Below are 20085 nucleotides of genomic sequence, written 5' to 3'. Positions count from 1 at the left end.
CTGTGTGGCCGTTGCGTCTGCCCAGGTCGAGGCAGGGAGCCTCTGTGCTGTTAGTGTCAAGCTCAAGCGCGTTCTGGAATTCTCCCTTTGTTTCTAGGCTGTGCAGACTCGTGACCTGGACTCCTGTTCCTGAACTAACATGTTAATTGCTGCTTTGACAGATCATCCACTACCCCCGCCAAGGCAGCAAAACATTTGAAAATAAGAGAAGCAGGGAATTCTTTTTTCATTCTTCATTTGGCTGACAGGATTTTCTGATGAATGACAGGGATAAGATGAAATCTGAAGTGGCTGATTTCTGTTCTTCATGCCCGGTGGCAGTGTTTTGGGATGGGGGCTGTGTGGTGTTTCCCTTCGTTTCCTCTCCCCTGTTGAAGACCCCCTGCAGTGTGCGATGAAGCTGGGAGATCATCAACATACCTCTAAGGCACACACAGAGCTCCCTCTGGCCTTGTGTTTTCACCACCTCCAGCCTCTTCCGGCCCTGCAGGCTCCCCTGGAATCTTCCTCCCCGGCAGTTTCTCTCCCCTGTAACTCAGACTCCTACTTCCCATCTCTTCCCTCTGGAATTCACTTTCCACATGGGGGCCAGAGTCAGGTTTCTAACAGGAGTCTGGTTGTCTTCACTGGAGACATACAGAGCCACTGTCACATTCTTCTCACAGCCCTGCCCCTTCCTTGCCCAAGTCCTGTCTGCATCTCTCCTGGGGGCTGCGTCAGGCGGGGAGTCTAGGGTGGGTCACAAAGGACCGTCCTGGACTGTTGCCTTTGTCTGGAAATGTTGTATAATGTACTTGCTGGGATTTCCTGTGCTCCTGGTATTGCTGGTTCTTCAAGGTGGGTTTGTCTACATGCTGTCTTCAGCTCCTTTCACCACCATATCCACAGCCAGAGAATCCCTCCCTCTTTGCGGTTATACTTGCGTCCTTAACACCCTCCTGGTTTGCATCTTTCCCCAAGGGTGGGAGCTGTCTGAGGGTAGGAGGCTTGCCTGGTGCACAGCGAGGGTCTGTGGATGGCACAGCTGTGACTGTCATTGCTGTGTAGGTGCCTTTGTGCCTACCTGTACCTTTGGTGACGCTGGGGCCCTACAAACTGCATTCCTGGTTATCCTCAACTTCAGGGCACCTGTGCGGTCATGCCTCTGTCCTCAGTTTTTGGGCAGGCAAAGGCACACCCCAAAATGGACATGCGCTGACCAGAATGTGGGAAGGGACGGGCAGTGGCTCTCTGCCTGGAAGAGCCAGGGTTTGGAATTATTTTGGGAAGCATCTCAGGTTAGAAGGTGCCGTGGTAAACCCTTCCTGTGAGTCAAATGCAGTCTGAACCAGGTATTTAATGCATTAACTTCTTTCTAGGTGACGTACACCTGATATAATTAACTTTACTATAGGGAATAATGCCGGTGTCCTCTGTGTCTTAGATTTCAGAACAGGGTGAGTTTTAGGTAAATCAGTGGAGTGGCAGTACCATTCCTTGTCCTTCCTACTGTGTGACAGAACATTTTTTCAAGGTCATTTTTTTGAGGCACACGAGTACTGTACAACCAAACAAAATAGGAATCCTACTTTAGATTGCTATTTTGATTCTGATTTCACCATTCTTTGTGTCTGTCTTGTGGCAGAAATTGGCAGCTTAATAAGCTATGGACATTGCAACACCTGGGGGAGGAGCAAGATAAAATGCCAAGAATTTAGCTGTAATCAGGTTTCCAGGCTGCTGTGTGCCTTGGAACCTTACTGTCCTGAGTTACCATGAGTTACTGTGCTTGAAATCTCTGCCGGCCCCAGCTCAGGAGAGGCTGAGGTGAGGCTACAGGGATGGATTGATTGCCTAACATTCCTTTTCTGTAATCCAGAAACAGGGTATGCTGCTGGGATGCGTATGAATCACTGCTTTTGATCAGGGATGGGCAATGTAGAATTTTGATCATTCCACAGTAGAATATTTGCTATTTTGATTTCCCAAAATACCACACTAGTGGTACTTTGAATCTTTACTTAAATATTTCTGAGTAGAAACAGGAACAAGACATGGCTATCCTAGAGTAGTATTTATATTTTAAATTTCACAGGTATTTATTTTAGAAATTTAGAACTAAGTTTTATTGTTTTTGTTTTGCCGTACAAGAAATGAGATGCCCAAACGAAGTACCTCTGTGTGTCTGTATGTGCGTGTGTGTATGTTTGCGTGTCTATGTATTCATGCATTTGTTCTGTAAATGGATGGAGGTAAAGAAAAATTAAATACTTATTATCATAGGTGAAAGACATAAGTGCACAGCTGAGTGCTTTTGAAACGGATAGAGAAATGTGGTTTCTTTTTCTTCTGAGCTTCTTCGTATTGTTTTTCTTCACCCCCTTCCTGGAGAATTGACTTTGATGAGCTGGCTTTGGATATTTTCCAAAAGCGGAAGAACTGTCTGCCACAGGTGGATTGGGACACTGTTTTCCTTGCAGGGAAAGAGGAGATGCTGTGGGCAGAGGGGAGGGTGCAGCAGATCCCCATCTCCTGTGACTTCCTGCACACAGGTGGTGGCTGGTCTCACGTTGGTGACCTTGCCGCAGCTCTGTGGTACGGCCGCGGGGTGGGAGTGCCCAGTGGATCTGCTGCTGCAGGCATTGCTTCAGTTTGGACCTGACTTCCATCTGGTGAGCTGTGTTTGAGGTGAAACAGCAGCTCTTTCAAATAGTTAGCTCTTTCAAATGGTTACTTTCAAATAATTTCCCTTGAACAGTTAAAGATAGAACAAGCACTCATATTGAGAGCAGTTTAAAAAATCAAACTGATCTTATGCAAACACAATTCTGTCTGCTCGTTCCTATGGCGTCTCTAATGGGGCATGGACTCTAAAACTTAGAAGCGATAAATCTTCTTATGAGGTTCATCTTGGTAGTAATAAAGCAGTTAGTTTTGTGTCTTCTGTTTATCACATGCTTCTCTGTGACCATCTCTGTCCAAACTTATCTCAGTTTTCCAGAACAACTGAGCAAGGGTATCATGTTTCACGTTTCTCACGTGAGCTACTTTGACTCAGGAAACAAAAGTTAGTTTCACAAAGCTAGTGGCTTGTCGAGCACTGAGCCTGGTGACCTAGGCTTCCCTTTCAGGATTCACAGAGCCTTTCTTAGAACTCAGCGAGGTCAGATTCCTGTGCACAATTTTTACATGAAACAGCGGCTTTTCAGATTCCCATCTGTTGCTTTTGTCACTGCTGGGATGACCAGTTGCATATGGCGGTCCCTGTCTGCTGCGGTCTTTTCCCTTTCTTCCCTTGTCAAAATATAAGAGCTGGAGAAGGAACAGGTGTAGATGAATTGTGTGAATCTGTGTGAATCTGAGAGGCTGGAGAGAAGGAAGAAAGGAAGGAGATGGTGGGTGCCATAAAGCTTGTCATCTGCAGTGACATTAGTTAAGGCTGCATGTGTTAGAATCAAAGTTTGTTGTGATTAAAAACCTCCTTGGAGTCTAATGCTTCCGCAGAAATTCTGAAAATCCTTGGTGAGTGGAGCTGTCAATTTACCTTTTTCAAAACTGTCTTTAATTAATGTCTCAGCTGGGTGGTACCAACAGAGTGCATGTTCCTGTGTGAGTGAAAGACACACTTCAGCACAGAGAGGAAAGAAGGGTGGGCAAAGGGCAGAGGTAACCAACAGAGCTCTCGCAGCTGCCCCTGGAAGACGCGATGCAGAAGACGCTGGGCAGAGCGTGTGCTACTGACAGAAGAGATGAGCAGTTGCCGTAGAAGTGCTTTTACTTTCATCTTCACCAATGGCCCTTAAAAGTAGAAAGTGTGGAATAATCGTTATTGAAGTACATTGGAGCCTGCACGGTGACACACATGGAAAATTCACTCTTTCTCTGGATGCATCAGTCTACATCCCAAATAGCAGTGGGATTTTTACCCATAAATGCAAGGTCACAGTGTGGCTTTTTGAGAAAGGACCAGACAAATGGAGATCGATGAATGTCCTCATTAAGGAGGAACATTACTTTCTAAAAGCTAAAGACCTAAAGTAAGCTTGAAGTTAGCTCCTGGCAGAACTGTGAGACAAAAAACCAATGAGGGATCTTCTGTGTGTGTGGGAAAGAATTTGGTGGCCCCCAGGAATCAACAAGGATTGCCTAATACGCCTTGCCCAAACTCATTTCTCTAAGAGTCAGTTTCTCAGTTGGGCGTGGAGGAGCACGCCTATAATCCCAGCACTTGGGAGGCTGAGGCAGGAGGATTATTGAGAGTTCGAGACCAGCCTGGGCTACAAAGTGGGCTCAAGGCTGGCCTGAACTGCATGGCAAGACTCTGTTTCAAAAAGAACCACCCCCCCACCAAAAAAAATAGCCAGTCTCTCTCTGTCTCTCTCTCTCTCTCTCTCTCTCTCTGTCTCCTTCTCTTCTTCAGAGTCAGAATAATAGAGTATTAGCTACATACAGTGATAGAATTTCACACTTCAAGAAGCACACACTGGTAGAGCTCAAATCATATTCACATGCTATCATTCTTGGCACGTCCTGACTTTATCAGAGTATTTGGGATAATCCCTTAGAACCTCGTAAGGGGAAGACAGAAAGCCAGTCAGTGCAATAAATCTGCACCCCAAGTAGCAATACTTAGTATGTTCTAGAGGCACCCTGCAAGGAGATGGGAATGTTTACCCATAGAAGACTGCAGAAATCGACAATACGTGGGCTATTTCGCACAGGCCAGTAAACTCATTTCCACTGCTAGGAGTGAACAAGAAGTAAAAACTTGGAAAAGTACAAAAATACAGAGAGCTGAACCCTAGGGAAATTACTAAACAAGACAGACTGACCAGTGATGGAATGGGAGGCCTTGGTTCAAAGAAGTGACCATTAATTTCAGTAGAGTTTCTGTTCCAAGGTCTCTGAAGTCTCCCTGTCTCTCTCTCTCTGGGGACTGAAACTGGGGCTTCATGCCAGGCAAGTGCTCTACTAAAAGCTACACCCTTGTCTCCTGATGTCTTTTTCTCTGCACAATGTTTGTTATTTGTTTCTGCATCCCTAGTACCGTACATACTAATTGGAGCACGGCAGGTGCTTAGTGTCAGATGAAAGAATGGAATTAGACACCACACCATTCTGGGTTCCAGAAAAGAAGGCATCCAACAGTAGAACTAAGGAAAAACTATCGTATTCCTTCATTATGCGATTTCTTTATCCCTACCCTGAGTAGCTAATGTTAGGAGAAAAATTCTTCCAAGTTATATGAGAGCAAAAGGCTTATTTTAGCTGACTCTACCTAGAAAAGTATTTTTTCTCTGTAATTTGAATTTTTTTTTTTTTTTTTTGGGTCTTTTTGAGACAGGGTCTCACTATGCAGTTCAGGCTGGCCTTGAGCTCACTTTGTAGCCCAGGCTGGCCTCAAGCTCACTTTATAGCCCAGGATGGCCTCAAACTTGCAACGATCCTCCTGCTTCAGCCTCCCAAGTGCTGGGATTACAGGCGTGCCCCGCAACACCCAGCTATAATTTGAATTTTTTTTTTTTTGGGGGGGGGTTTTCCTCCGGTACCAGGAACCGAACTCACGACCTTGCGCTTGCCAGGCAGGCGCTTTTGCCGCTGAGCTAAATCCCCAGCCCTATAATTTGAATGTTGAAGCAAAGTTACTGCTTGCGTGTAGGCAGAATAGCTTAGTTCCATGGAGAGGGTTTTGAGATTTCTCATAATGATTACTGAACTGCCATCTCTGAAAGATTTTGTAGTCTTGAGTGAGAAAAAAGTTCTCAAAGATGGAAGGTTACACAAAGAAATAAAAGAAATGAAAATGGTGCTATCAAAGACTTGGAAAGTTACTTTCTCCCCCATAGTGATATATCTTGAGCTGTGGTGGGTTGAATGACACTGAGTAATATCCGCTTCTGTTATTGTGTTCCATTTAGGCCGATTCAAAAGTCATCGAGAGGTGGATGGATGATGTGAAAGACTTCTTAACGGAAGAGCAGGCTGACCAAGGCGATGACGCTGGTCTGCAGAGGCAGCTGGACCAGTGCTCTGTGAGTTCTGCCGTTCTGCAGAACCTGCTGGAATAAATCATATTTTCTTTGTTACAGCTGCCCTAATTAAAATTGTAAGAGTATGACATGGCTTTAAAACTAGATACAGCGAGCTTCTTTTGACTTGATTGCTGATAGAAGGATGACAGATTGCTCATTTTTAAATGTTGGGCCACTGTTACTGAATTTTGGGCAGAGAAAACAAGAGCAACTTTAGTTCCCTAGGGGCCGCTGTCTTATGTTACGCTGGTAACTTTAGCGTAATAATTACCAATTGCATATTGCTGTTGCTGTGCCACAGGGTGAGGCTTTCAGAAAAACATATTTAACAAATGAAATTTGCTAGCACACTGCATGCAGTTTACACTTGGTGAAATCATTAGCCTTCTCTAAACTAATTAAAAGCTGTGTTTCCCACTGAGAGCCAAGTATTTCCAGTCTAATTCAGCAGATGGCTATGCAAAGTACCCAGGTGAAATGAATTTCTTAAGGCACCGTATTTCTTGAGTAGTAAAAAGTCCCAGGTAGCCTGTTATTATGATTTTGCAGGAATCCAGGCAGATAAACTGTAATTATGGCATCTACTTCTGTAGGAATGAATTCAACATGGGTTTGTTTTATGTGTTCAGGCATTTGTTAATGAAATAGAAACAATTGAATCATCTCTGAAAAACATGAAAGAAATAGAGACTCACCTTCGAAGCTGTCCAGTTGCTGGGATACAGACCTGGGTGCAGAGAAGGCTGGTTGATTACCAAACCCAACTGGAGAAATTTAGCAAGGAGGTGAGCTTGTCAGCTTCACTGTCTGTGGTTTTGAAGATGTGAAGTGTCCTCTTTTGATGAGCAAAATCAAGTTGTAATCCATCTAGTTTGAAAAACAGTGGTTCACAAAACTACAGCGTGGGTGACCAGTTGCCCCTGGAGCAAGAAAGTCTTCTTTTTCCTCCTCTTCCTCCTTTCTCCTTTCCTCTTCCCTTCTCTTCCTTTCCTTTCTTCCTCTTCTTCCTCTCTCCCTCTTTTCCTCCTCCTGCTCCTCCTTAGGTTTCTTCATTAACTGTCCAGTTTGACCCAGGACTTAGCTTTTCTTTTTATTCCAGCTTTACACATATCTTTATTTCCCTTGCCTTTCATGCCAGGGTGTTTCAATTCAGCAAATATTTATTAGTCAATTGATGATTAGTTTTCATTAACACCTCCTATTAGGCATCATTCAGGGCACTGAGGATATAGCAATGGACAAGGAAAACGCTTCTCTTAAAGAGCTTGCATTCTACGGTGGATGAATGATGAATACTTGCAGGTAGCGATAGTGAAGAATTAGAGTTCGGTGGATTCTTTCTTACTGGACTTTAGGAGACTGGGGCATTTGAATAGAGAACTGAGAAAAGTAAGGGACAGATCATGAGGTTCAGGTAAGAGGCTGCAGACATGGGGAAGAGCATGTTTTAAAGTTCTGTGGAAGGGTTGAGCTTGGTATGTTCTTTCAGGAGAGAAACAAGGGCAGTGTTGCTGAAATAGGGGAAGAGGAGTTAGTGGGCTGGAAAATGGGAATATTGGAGGCCAGAGGGCAGACAGAAGATGAATTAGATATGGTTGTGGAGAGGAAGACTTTGAGTTATTTTTCAAGTACAGTGAGAAGCCATTTGAGCATTTTGAGCAGGGAAGTGACATATGATTGATCTTTTAAGGTTGCTCTGGCTTCCTTGTGGATAATGTGCTCCAGGAAGGCGAGAAAGGAAACAAGGAATTCGTCTGCTCTGACTGCGGTCACTGAGAGAGAGGGTGAACCGTCTACTGGGGAGGGAGTGGTGGAGGTCATGAGGGATAGTAACTAGGCTCAGACTATATTTTGAATATAGAGCTAAGACTCTCTGTTATGGAAAAATGGACCGTCGAGAATAGCTCAGGACCTCCTCAGAGCTTCTGTTTCCTGTGAATTTTGATGCCCTTTTCTGAAATAATGAGAACTCAGCGAGGAGAAGCTTACCTAGACATAGATGAAAGGGAGCTTTCCCTTCAGGAAGGGTTAAGTTTAAGGTGCCCTTAGGCATGCAGCTGGAGCTGTTGAGCACTTGCAGCCTTGGAAGCAGAAGGATGCTAAAAAGGAAAGGGCAGGTAGACAGGAGAGTAGCCCGGGGAACTTGAGGGCCCAAGAGTCTGGGGAAGAAATTTTTCATACTTTCCCAGGCTGAGCACTGCTACAGCATCAGAACTGCAAATCGAGCTTTCACGTGGACAAGGTGAAGGCTTTCAGTGGCCTTGAGAAAGGCGTGTTCCCTGGCGCGTCAGGGCAGGATGACATTGGACAGTATTGTGGAGAGAGTGGGAAATGAGCAGCAGGACAAGTATGACCAACTTTGAGCAATTTCTGTCTTCAAGGGGCTGGAGAGATGGGATGTGTGCTGGAGATGGAGGATCTGAAGAGGTTTTTTGTTACTTGTAATAATGAGGTATATTAGAGGCTGTATCATGTGAAAGGGGATGCCCTCATATAGAAGAAGATTACTCATGCATGTGAGAGAGATTCTTTCTGAAGTGACGTGTGCTTAGTGAAGTGAAGGGGTGGATGAGTTGCCTCCTCCACAGGGTGGGAACGAAGACTGTTGTGTTGACATTCTGTGGGTCACATGCAGTAGCTTCCTTCTGATTGCTTGAGTTTCATGACTGCAGTGATGGTGAGGTTATAGGTAGCAGGGTGAGTGATAAAAGAAGTGAAAAAGAGGGCCAGGAAGATAGCTCAGTGGCACAAGTGCCTGCCTGGCAAAGGCAAGGTCCTGAATTCGATTCCTGGTACCAAAAAAAAAAAACAAAAAAAAAGAGCAAGAAAGGAAGTGAAAAAGAGAGGAGAAAATGTGAAATGTAGGCGTATTCCACAGACCATCCAGTAAATAACACTTCTCTTAGTATAATGCTTTTTGGCTAATATTTATATAGGAAAAAATTATATTGGCATCATTGTATTTATTTTGTTTTGTTTTTGTTGTTTTAACCCCAACTTCCTTACTTTGAATATCTTCAGATGTGAAGAAAAGTTGAAGTTAAACCCATGCGCCCATTCTGGGATTTGCCTGTTGTTTATGTCTTAGCACATTTTCTGTCCCTCTCTGCCCCTCTCTCTTCCTTTTCTTTTTTCTATAAATGTACTTTTGACAGGAAGGAGAGCCACCATGGCGTGCTACTTCTATTTTTGTGTGTGTCTCCCAAGAACAGGGTTGTTCAACAGAAATACCATGAATGCTGTTACCATACTTAAGGAAATAGTCTTTTTGTGATATCATGTAATATTCTGTTCAGATTTGTATTTCTGCATATGTGCTGTAATCAGATGATGTATTTTTTTTAACAAGGTTTTTTGTTTTTTTTTTTTTGGCACCGGGAATTGAACTCAGGACCTTGTACTTGCTAGGCAGGCTCTTGTGCCACTGAGCTATATCCCTGGCCCTAGGTGACGTATATTTACAGGAGCTGGAGTTTTTGAGGGAGTAAATAGGGAAATGGTTTGAAAGTGGTGTTAAGGAGCAAGGAATGTAATATTCATCCGTCCATCCATTCAGATATTACAATTAGAAGTCACTGTGATTTATTTTTGACTGAAAGTTTGGGAATAAATGTGGAAAAATTTTAAGCTTCCTTAGCAAGGAGCCATCTGCATATTGTATGAGTAATTATTATATTAGGTCCAAGCATTGGGCTTCATTGACTAGTGAAAATGTTTTGGAGTTTTTTTTTCTATCAGTAAGAAAAGGTAGGCATATAAAGCAATCAGCTGACAGAAATTGTCTTATCACACTCATGTTATACTGAAAGAAAGAAAAATTACTGCTATAAAATAAAAAAATATCCTTTTGAGGATTTTTCTGTTTGTTCATTTTTTGCTTTTGTTTTGGAAATCTTACAATAGTATCTTTATTTTTTTTATTTTTTTGTGGGTCCTTGAAAACAGTAAAACTAGCTACTGTTCAGAAAGGACTAATAGAATTTTCTTTAAATGGAGCCCAAGAATCTGTATCTATGTATTTATATATCTGTCTGTATGTCTATCTGTCATCTATCTTTGTATCTTTCTATCATCTGTCTACCAATCATCTATCTTTTTATCATTTATCACCTATCTGTATTTATCATCTATCAATCTTTTATCTATCATATAACTGCTATCATTTATCTCCCTCCCTCTCTCTTTCTCTCTAGCATCTATCAATCCATTATCTATCTATCTACCTATCATCTGTGTGTGTATCATCTGTCATCTGTCTGTCATCTATATCTATCATATATCAGTCATCTTTCTATCTGTCATCTGTCCAGCTATCATCTACCTGCTTACCATCTCTCTCTCTCTCTCTATCTGTCTATCTATCTTTCTCTATCTCTCATCTATCTAGCTATCATCTATCAGCTGTCTCATTTGTCATCTGTTTGTGTATCATCTGTCCATGATATATCATCTGTTTAGCTGCCCATCATCTATCTATTACTTATATCTGTCTGTCTGTCTATCTATCAGTCATCAATCTCATTATAATCTATCACTTATCATCTATCTATCATCTGTTATCTGTCATCTATCATCTACCTATTAATCATCTCTATCATCTATTATCTACCCATCCATCCATCCATCCATCCATCCATCCATCCATCCATCCATCCATCCATCCATCTGTCCTAGCAGCTCTGTCATCTATCTATCTATCTATCTATCTATCATCTACTTCATTTTATGGAGAGCTCACCAGCTGAACCACTAATGAGCTAGGCGTGGGAACCAGACTGTGTGTTGCTGGCACTTTCTTCTAGAGTACCACTGGGGAGAGTGACAGAAGCTCTCTATTTTTAGTACTGATTCCGTTTGGAGGGAGGAAACAGGAAAGCCACTAACTCTTACTTGACCCTTAGTCCTGTGAGTGCCGTCCTGTTCCTGTACTGGCCTTTGGTTACTGTCAGCTTAGCAGCCCAGTGAGCCATGGCGAGGTGGCCAGAACTGTGACCTTCACTGTGAGCAGGACGTTGGGTACGGGGTAGGCCTGAGCAGCAGCATCGCCTCCCGCGGTGGAAGTTGGTTTGTGGTTAGGACTGGGAGCCTGCTGAAAATGCTTCCAGACTGCTCTGAATGCTCAGCTCAGGCCCTGAACCAGATTCAGACAAGTATCTGCTTTGTAATATAACTTTCTGTATCTGGCTTAGTAGATTTTCAAAAGCAAAATTTTGTGGAATAGCATTTCATTGTGATCTTCATAGTAACCGTGTCCTTCCTGCTTTTTAAAAGTGAAATCTTAATGGGACTCCTATTTAAAAGGTAAAAACAGACACTTGGATTGCTTCCAGTCCCCTCCCCCACATCAACAGTGCTATGGCAGATTTATTTGTGTATATCTGTAGGTTAGATTTCTACAGCTGGGATTACTCTATTGAAAATTATGCATTTTCAAAATTATAATAGATATGCATAGGTGTATTAAATTTGTATTCAGAATGTATAGAATGCCAGCTATGAATATTTTCCTAGTTCTGAGAATCAAACTCAGGGCAGACACATTCTAGGCAAATGCTCTACCACCAAGTTGTCCCCTGAACCCAAGAATCCCTGTTATGAAATTGTTTTCGTTACTGTGTATATTCTATGGTATCAGCCCCAAATGTATAAAAGGTTTTACCTAAATGTTAAAACATGAGTCTCTTTGTGGAAAGTTATTGATGTGTTTTTAAATATTAAAAACTCGAACTTAACATTTAATGTATTAAAACTTGTTTGTGGGAATGGCTTTTCCTTTTAGATTGCTATTCAAAAAAATAGGTTGTCTGAAAGTCAGGAAAAAGCAATGAACCTGAAGAAAGACCTGGCAGAGATGCAGGAGTGGATGTCCCAGGCCGAGGAGGAATACCTGGAGAGGGACTTTGAGTACAAGTCCCCGGAAGAGCTAGAGAGTGCTGTGGAGGAGATGAAGGTGAGGCTGGGGTAGTCAGGGGCAGCGGCCTCTGTGCTTCCTCTGTTTCTTTTAAAACCAGCAACCAGCTAACCAAACTCACCAGCTAGCCAGTTTTCTACCATGTGTTTCCATAATCTCTCACAATAGGATTTTAAATTCAAAAAGAAGAAAAAGGGAGGAGGACTGTGATGATTTCAGTGAGGAAAGAAAGCTGAGTCTACGGGTTCAATTTGATCCATGAGTTGAGCCCATGAGGGTCTTGGAGAAAATTTCAGATTCTAACACTTAGGGAACTACCAAGAATGATTTCAAAACTTCTGGTAGTGAATGTGAAGGGGAACTGTATTTAATAATCATGTATATATATATATATATATATGTATATCTCTAGTAGTTTTTAAGTGTACATTTTAGTGGTATTAGTTGCATGCATGATGTTGTGTAACCATATCCACTGTCAATTTCCAAAAGTTTGCAGGAAGAATTGTTTTTGTTTTTGTAAGGAACAAACACTTCTCCAGTTGGCTGGAGGTCACCCTTATTTCCCCAGGTACTTGAGGGTACACGTGAACCCCAGCATGTCCATAGAACAGGTAAGAGGAGTAGTAGGAAGAAGTCAAGGGTGAGGCTCTCTGGTGGATTCATGGGACATACTTCCTGTAATCTTAGAGTCTTGCACTCTCTCTTTTTTTATATATAATAAAAGAACTGGGCATTGTTCCCAAACTTCTAACACTGCTTCAATTGTCCTTGAGTATTCAAACCAAAGGAGATAGTGTCTTAAAAGCTATTTTTTTCAATAAAGTTAAGCAACATGGTACATATTTTGCCCCAAAGTTAACTTGCCTAAGACTATAATGAAAGCAAAAATCTCTGTAGATATTTTTTAAAAAGGGATCAAATGACATGCATGCATGTTGTATAAGAGTGAAAATAAATGTGACAAGACTATTATTGAAGCTGTAATGTTTCTGAAACCTCTTTTTGGTGTAGTTCCTTTTGAAAGATTTTTACATTATTAGTATATGAAATGTTTTAGAGGTTGCTTCCCATATGAAATTATCTTTTTTTTTTTCTTTTTGAGACAGAGTTTTGTTATGAAGTTCAGGTTGGCCTTGAACTCACTTTTTAGCCTGGACTGGCCTCAGACTCACAGCAATCCTCCTGCCTCAGCCTCCTGAGTGCTGAGGTTACAGGCACGTGCCACCACGCAAGGCTAAATTATCTATTTAGTCTCCTCTTTTACGCTATTGTCATAGTTCTGTGAGGTATTTAAAGTCACTGTAGTTGAAAGTTAAGAAAAGTAAGATTAAAATCTTTGGGTGATGGTTGGTGTATTTTTATTCTTCTAAACAGCCATTAGGAACTGAGTAAGCCAGGACAAATACTTTGCCCCCACCCCAGGGAACTGAAAACCGTTAAGCAGTGAAGAAGGCTGCAGGGGAAGGTGAGAGGCTGGGTGATTTTTGTGATGTGAGGTTCCTCATCTGCAGCACTGAGCTGATGTCAGGACGCAGCGGTTTCCAGATCAGACTGTCCCAGTGTAACTTTGCCATCTCTGAAGCACTGTTCATTATCAGAAGGAGAGATGGACCCATGTCCTAGGAGGGAAAAGGTGTTTAGATTATTTATAGGATTTTTGAAAGGCTTCCTCTGCTATAATGCCCCTCAATTTTTGTGCAGATTCATGTATTTCAGTCTAATATGGTCAGGCCTCTGGAGGTCAATTAAAATGAATTCATTTAGATTCTCATCCTAGACCTAGAATTTGAAAATATTTCCTATCAGTAAACACAGTTTAGGATAACTTGAATGTTAGCCCTGGTGTTACTTAATGAAAATTCTGGTTGGGGACATGCACAGTGGAACATAGAATGAATGAAAGTACTTTGTATTTTTATTTTGAAAAACAGTCACACAATTGATACTTAATGTTCCAATCAGTCGGTTAGGATCATCTGCGTGTTTAAATTTTGGTTTAGTGCTTTGTTTTTTAATACAAGGAGATTGGTTACAGAGAAAGGGTAGTATTTTTCAAATTCATCCTTTTTGGAACAGAGAGCGAAAGAGGACGTGTTACAGAAGGAGGTCAGAGTGAAGATTCTGAAGGACAACATCAAATTGTTAGCTGCCAAGGTGCCCTCTGGTGGCCAGGAGCTGACATCTGAGCTGAACGTGGTGCTGGAGAATTACCAACTTCTTTGTAACAGAATCCGAGGAAAGTGCCACACACTAGAGGTATGATTGTTTTTTTTCCCAGTGATACATTTGTGAGATCTGAACTCTGTGATATGCTGACCACTCTTATATTTTTGGGGAAAAATCTCAAAAATGTTTTTCCAAATGGTGGATCATAAAGGGAAGATAGTTTTCAAGAAATATGGTTTTCTTTTTTTGTCTTTTTGAGACAGGGGCTTGCTATGCAGTTCAGGCTGGCCTTGAGCTCACTTTGTAGTCCAGGCTCATCTTGAACTCACAACGATCCTCCTGCCTCAGCCTCCTAAGTGCTGGGATTACAGGGGTACGCTACCATGCCTGGCCAAGAAATATGTTGATGAAAACCAAAGAGAGATTTTTTAAAAATAAAATAATCCATATCTAGTTATCAGAAAGTTCTTTAGTAAGTCATTCAATATCTTTTGACTTCAATTTTTTATATATGCCTCAAGATTTCCATGGAACATATGATTTATAGGATCTGTTCTCGTCCCCAAATTGCAGAACATATTGTGAACACCTCCCTTGCTTTGTTTTGCCTTGATGAATATAGAGAGGTGAGCTGGAGGTTTTTGATTCTGAGTGGTGCGCAGAGGTACAGAGTATCCTGGAGGAAAATAAGAACTTAAATATGCTACTTTGCTGGACCTTAGATAAAATGTCATTTTAGTAGGTAAATGATTCTATGAGATTTGAATAAAAATCTTAATAAAATCAATTTGTGCTTCTTTGCTTTCATATGAGTATGACTTCTGTTATGTTTTATTGAAAGATTGAAGATGCAATTTACAACGATTTAATTTAAATTCAGTGAAACATAAAACAAGTGAGCATATTATATTCAATACTGAAATAGTTAAAAAATGCCAAGGGCAATATGTAAGCTAAATTTGTGCATTCTTGTGTGTTCTGAAGCTATTTTGCACTGAGATAAATATGATAATTTAGACTAGTTAATGAGGAAGGCACTTGATTAGGGAATCAGTTCTGCCTCTTGGGGGTAATTCTCTGTACCCTTCTTTGCCACAGGAAAGGAGGTCGTCCTTAAATACAGGCAGATTGCTCTGTTTTTTGCTTGTAGAAGTTGGGGGGAGTAGAAACCTCTTCTTCTTTTTACTCTGTCTAAGCCAAGAGTCAGCATGTTATGGTTGAGGACTCAAATCAAACTTGTGGCTTGCTTTGTCCACTTAGTTAACTAACAGTGGTTCCTATATTTCTAAAAGGTTTAAAAATGAATACCCCCCGTTACCCACCCACCTACCTGCTCTCACACAGCAGAGAATTATCTGTGAAAGAGACCAGACAGGGACCCCGAAACCTAAAATCTTTTCTGTCTGGTTCTTTATAGGAAACATTGCTACTGCTGTGCTGGTGAGCAGGGCTGAGACAACAGTGCGTTTCCACTCAGTGGAGAGATTCGAAAGAGAACAAATAGCTAGTGTGTGTGGGGAGGTGGCGGCACAGGCCTGTAATCCCAGCACTTGGGAGGCTGAGGCAGGAGGATCGTTGTAAGTTCGAGGCCAGCCTGGGCTACAAAATGAGCTCAAGGCCAGCCTGAACTGCATAGTGAGACCTTGTCACAATAAGACAAACAAACAAACAAACAAAAAGAACAAATAGTGGAGGCCCCATGCTGAATTCTTTCTCCTAGGTTTACCAGTGAGTAGGTTCCTTTTATAAGGAATAAAGGGATACATTTATATATGGATGCATCCCCTATCACAGGAACCTTCATGGTAGGGAATGAGTAATGGCTGAGTCTCTTTCGGGTAAAATACACCCCTCTTCCTGTACAGAGCCTCCCTCATGAACATAGATAAAAGTTGGGACATTGTACAGCAAATCATTTGCATCAGTTAGCTCTGAGCTGGAGTTCAGTGTGAGCCAGATTTTAATTTCCTTCGAAATTATTAAAAATGTTATAATTATGAGTGATTTTTACCTTTTATTTAAAAAAACTAATAAGCTCTTCCTCATATTCCCTCCATTAATTATAGTTATATTTCAGACATTTAATCAGGTCCTTGGAATTTACTTCAAAGAGTGAGGCAGCCTCTTGCTCATTTCTCTCTGTCCACCTGCCTTAATTGGTCTAATATGATCTATTGAAAGATTCAGTTTTATTTCATTTATTTGAAATTCCTGCTCAATCTGTATCTAAATTCCTGGGTGTACTCACACTGAAGTGAAATTATTGATTGAAGTGGCCATGCCTCACAGCAGCTATGATGTACAGAAGTAGCTCCTCGTTCACCTTAAATTTTGTCTTTGTGCCCCATAGGAGGTCTGGTCTTGCTGGATCGAGCTGCTTCATTATTTGGATCTTGAAAATGCCTGGCTAAACACTTTGGAAGAGCGAGTCAAGAGCACAGAGGTCCTGCCCGAGAAGACAGACGCAGTTGGCGAAGCCCTAGAGGTCAGGACCTGAGCTCTGGGTGGCATTGCGTTTTGTGACAGTCAGGACAAACATGCATTAAACTGGGGAACCTAGTGCTTTGTGTGGATAAGTATGTCTGCTTCCTCGGTAGTTTCTGTTGTAACTCCTTTTCTTCAGGAGCGGGATGTATTTCCATAGTCAAGAACATGATATAATTGGGGACCTATTCTAGTGCCAGGCTGAGCTATTAGAAGATTTGTGCCTCTTAGAAATGGTGGGGCTCTTGGGGGTTTCCAGTTTATTTCACCTGTCCCTGGGCAAAGCTCTCAGTGCAGTCGGGACAGCTGCCCTCTTGCTTTTGCATAAAGTCATGTTTGTGCATTAAGCACAGAAAAACCTGTTTCCAGTGGCTTAGTCTGTTGTCTTTAATGTTCGCAGTTCATGACAGGCCAGCCTTGCTGTGGTAGGGGTGGGAGACCCTGTCAGCAAACCTGGACTAACTGCTTCTGGGGCCAACAAACCTCCCTGGTTCTTTTCGTTCCTCGTACCAGTGCAAGTATGGCACTGGTAACTTATCAGCTGTTTCTTGAATGAATCATGAAATAATTCATTCAAAATTTGCTTCAGAAAGAAAGAGAAAGAGGGTAGATACACTTCGAAAATGTAGTGGCAGGACGTAGAGAGTGAGTGGATGATTGGCGTGAAGATCAGAAATCAGCAAACTGTAGAACTCACATTCCTTCGACCTCAAGAGGGAGATGCCAGGAGAATAACAACGATGGAAAGCTTGCTGTAAAACAATGGATTTCTGCTGTGAGAGCCATTACGTGTTTGTTCCAAATACATGGAAAATAGACAAAATTGTAAAGCAAACTCCAAGATAAGCATTTTTAAATATTTTGTGTATTTCTCCCAGTTAGTATTGTTCTGTACACACAGTGGCAGGTAGTCCATTGGATAAAAGGCTTTTGAGTGCTAAAAACTTTGGAGCCAAGTACTGACTGTGTAAGGCAAGTTATTTACCTTCTTTGCTTCAGTGTTTTCATCTGTAAGATGGGAATAATACTTAGTCTGTGTGGTTCATCAGATTTATATTAATATATATGAAAGTGTGCATATAAAATATTTGCAGAAAAACAAGTATCTGGTTTTAGTGATATAATTTATAACAGTTGAGCAAATTTTTTGTGTAGTACTTTTCTGCTTTTAAGCTTTGTATCATATTAAAATTTTTCTTATAACTGGTCATTATTGAAATTATTTTTGTGAAATCATCATATCATGCAGATTTCTCAATTTTATGAATTTCTTAATACCATGATGGCTAATTTTGTGAATTAGTCATTTATCTGACTCCTGGTATTGTTCTTCAGGTCGTTTTCTAGAAGATGAAATTACTTATTTTAAATATGGCATTTTTAGGCTCCTAATACGTTTGCCTTAGTAAACCTATTTTGTTTTCCCTGCCCATTTCTCAGGCTCTGGAATCTGTTCTGCGCCACCCGGCAGATAATCGGACCCAGATCCGGGAGCTTGGCCAGACTTTGATTGACGGGGGGATCCTTGATGAGATAATCAGTGAGAAGCTGGAGGCTTTCAATAGCCGCTACGAAGATCTGAGTCACCTGGTAAGTATCAGGACATGTAAGAGTGTGACTGGGTATTTCTGATATGGACCTGACACCAACCTCCGTATCATATGGAGCTTTCTTATTGATTAAAGTTGGTCACTTCTTACTTGGTTAATGTTACTTAGAGGATTATTTTTTTTGTGGGGGTCTGGGATTGGACCCACCGCTGTTTTTCCATTGAGCTACATCCCCCAACCTTTACTCATTCTTAATTATTTTTTTAAGTTGTGCGGGTGAGGCTTCAATTTGTGGTCCTGCTGCATCAGCCTGTTAGGATGCTCGGATTCCAGGCATGCACCACTATGCCTGGAAGCTTGGTTGAAGCTCTGATGTTGGTTGAAGTTCTAAGCAATATTAATAGGGACATGAGGGTTTTGAAGTACTAGAATGAATCTATCATTTATAAGGCAGGCAGAACTTGATGATTAAAAAAAATTATCTGTGGGGTTATTTCTTTTGTGAAACATTTAATTTTTCTTAAGAATCATATGATAATTCTATATAAGAATAATAACTTGTTATCATACAGAATATTAGGATCATCAGAATGATCTTTTTCAGTTCTAGGGATTGAACCCAGGGCCTTGCACATGCTAGGTAGGGGCTCTGTCACTGAGCTTTATCCCAGCTGTTTTTATTTTATTTTGAGACAGATAGTTGCTAAGTTGTCTAGGCTGACCTTATACTTGAGATCCTCCTCCCTCAGCCTCCTTAGTAGCTGGGATCACAGGTGTGTGCCACTGTACCTGGCAAGGCCATCAGAATTTGGCATAAACTGTTAAGAAATGCATCATTTCTTAATTCATATCTGTTACTGATATGTGTGTTCATATGTGTAGAGGAAGAACACTTTTTTCAGTAGGGAAGCTGGGAAGATACTAAATGCTTTCAAACACCTACTCTGTAATAACTGTTGATGTTTAGACCATAAATTACATCACATTTAATTTAAGAATGCAGTAAATAGTGAAATACCTTAAGTGCATTTATAGAATTTAAGTTTTGAAAGAGATTAAAATGTTTATTTCATTGACATACATCCCTGTTACATTTTTATTGATAGACACTGGTGATTCCTTAAAATGCTCTAAATTTGTAATAAATTATAAATTGTATTCTGTTTAATGTGTTCTGTAAGAAATCTTCCCAGTTTTCTATTTTGTCATTGCATACAGAACAAAGTAGATATTAATTGCAAAGTATATAGCATATTAGAAGGACATTTCCATGCCACCAGCGATGACATTATTTATTTATAAAGAAGGCAGAGATTTTGAACTAGAGCTTTTATAATCTTTTCTTAGTATCCAGAAAGTATATGCAGCTATTTGTGTTTGTCCTGAACAGCTAATGATTAAATTTCTCCCGTGTATAGGCAGAGAGCAAGCAGATTTCCTTGGAGAGGCAACTGCAGGTCCTGCGGGAAACTGACCACATGCTTCAGGTGTTGCAGGAGAGCTTGGGGGAGCTGGACAAGCAGCTCACCTCGTACCTGACGGATAGGATAGATGCTTTCCAAGTCCCACAGGAAGCTCAGGTATTGACATGCGTTTGAGCGCTTTTGGCGGGAAAGAAGAGCACAGATAGTTTCCTCAGGTGCCAGGGAGTCCCTCCTGCCAGTGTCAGTGAGAATGTTTGACTTTTCTCATGAAGCAACTTTTAGGTTTCGGAGTTCTCATGCTCCCTGTGGAAGACTCTGGCAATGGTCCAGTGTTTCTAACTTGAGATTTTCTTTGCTATGAAGCTGGGACAGTTTCTTCTTTAGAAATAAGTTGTGAACATTAGAAATGACCAGTGCAAAGACGTTAGCATGTTCATCGTGATACTGCGTGTTCTGGGTTTGTGGTTCCGCAAACATAGAAGAGTGAAGTCAAGAAACAAAGAAGTTAGGGAAGTTTTATCAGCAATAAGGAGAAG

At 41.3% G+C, this 20085-nt stretch overlaps 1 protein-coding gene across 4 annotated transcripts in view; it reads left to right on the top strand.

Annotated features, from left to right (window-relative positions):
* Utrn (utrophin) overlaps positions 1-20085 on the top strand; it is a 506964-nt gene that overhangs the window by 170233 nt on the left and 316646 nt on the right. For all 4 annotated transcript variants that reach the window (XM_005389232.2, XM_005389234.2, XM_005389233.2 and 1 more), the window contains 7 exons: positions 5898-6011; positions 6641-6796; positions 11791-11961; positions 14002-14181; positions 16442-16576; positions 18016-18165; positions 19544-19705. In XM_005389232.2, coding sequence (XP_005389289.1) covers positions 5898-6011; positions 6641-6796; positions 11791-11961; positions 14002-14181; positions 16442-16576; positions 18016-18165; positions 19544-19705 — 1068 coding nt within the window. The remainder of the gene's footprint in view (positions 1-5897; positions 6012-6640; positions 6797-11790; positions 11962-14001; positions 14182-16441; positions 16577-18015; positions 18166-19543; positions 19706-20085) is intronic.

The sequence above is a fragment of the Chinchilla lanigera genome, unplaced genomic scaffold, assembly GCF_000276665.1.
Source record: "Chinchilla lanigera isolate Chin_1 unplaced genomic scaffold, ChiLan1.0 scaffold00035, whole genome shotgun sequence".
Taxonomy (NCBI): Eukaryota; Metazoa; Chordata; class Mammalia; order Rodentia; family Chinchillidae; genus Chinchilla; species Chinchilla lanigera.
This window is presented reverse-complemented; position numbering and strand designations above follow the sequence as displayed.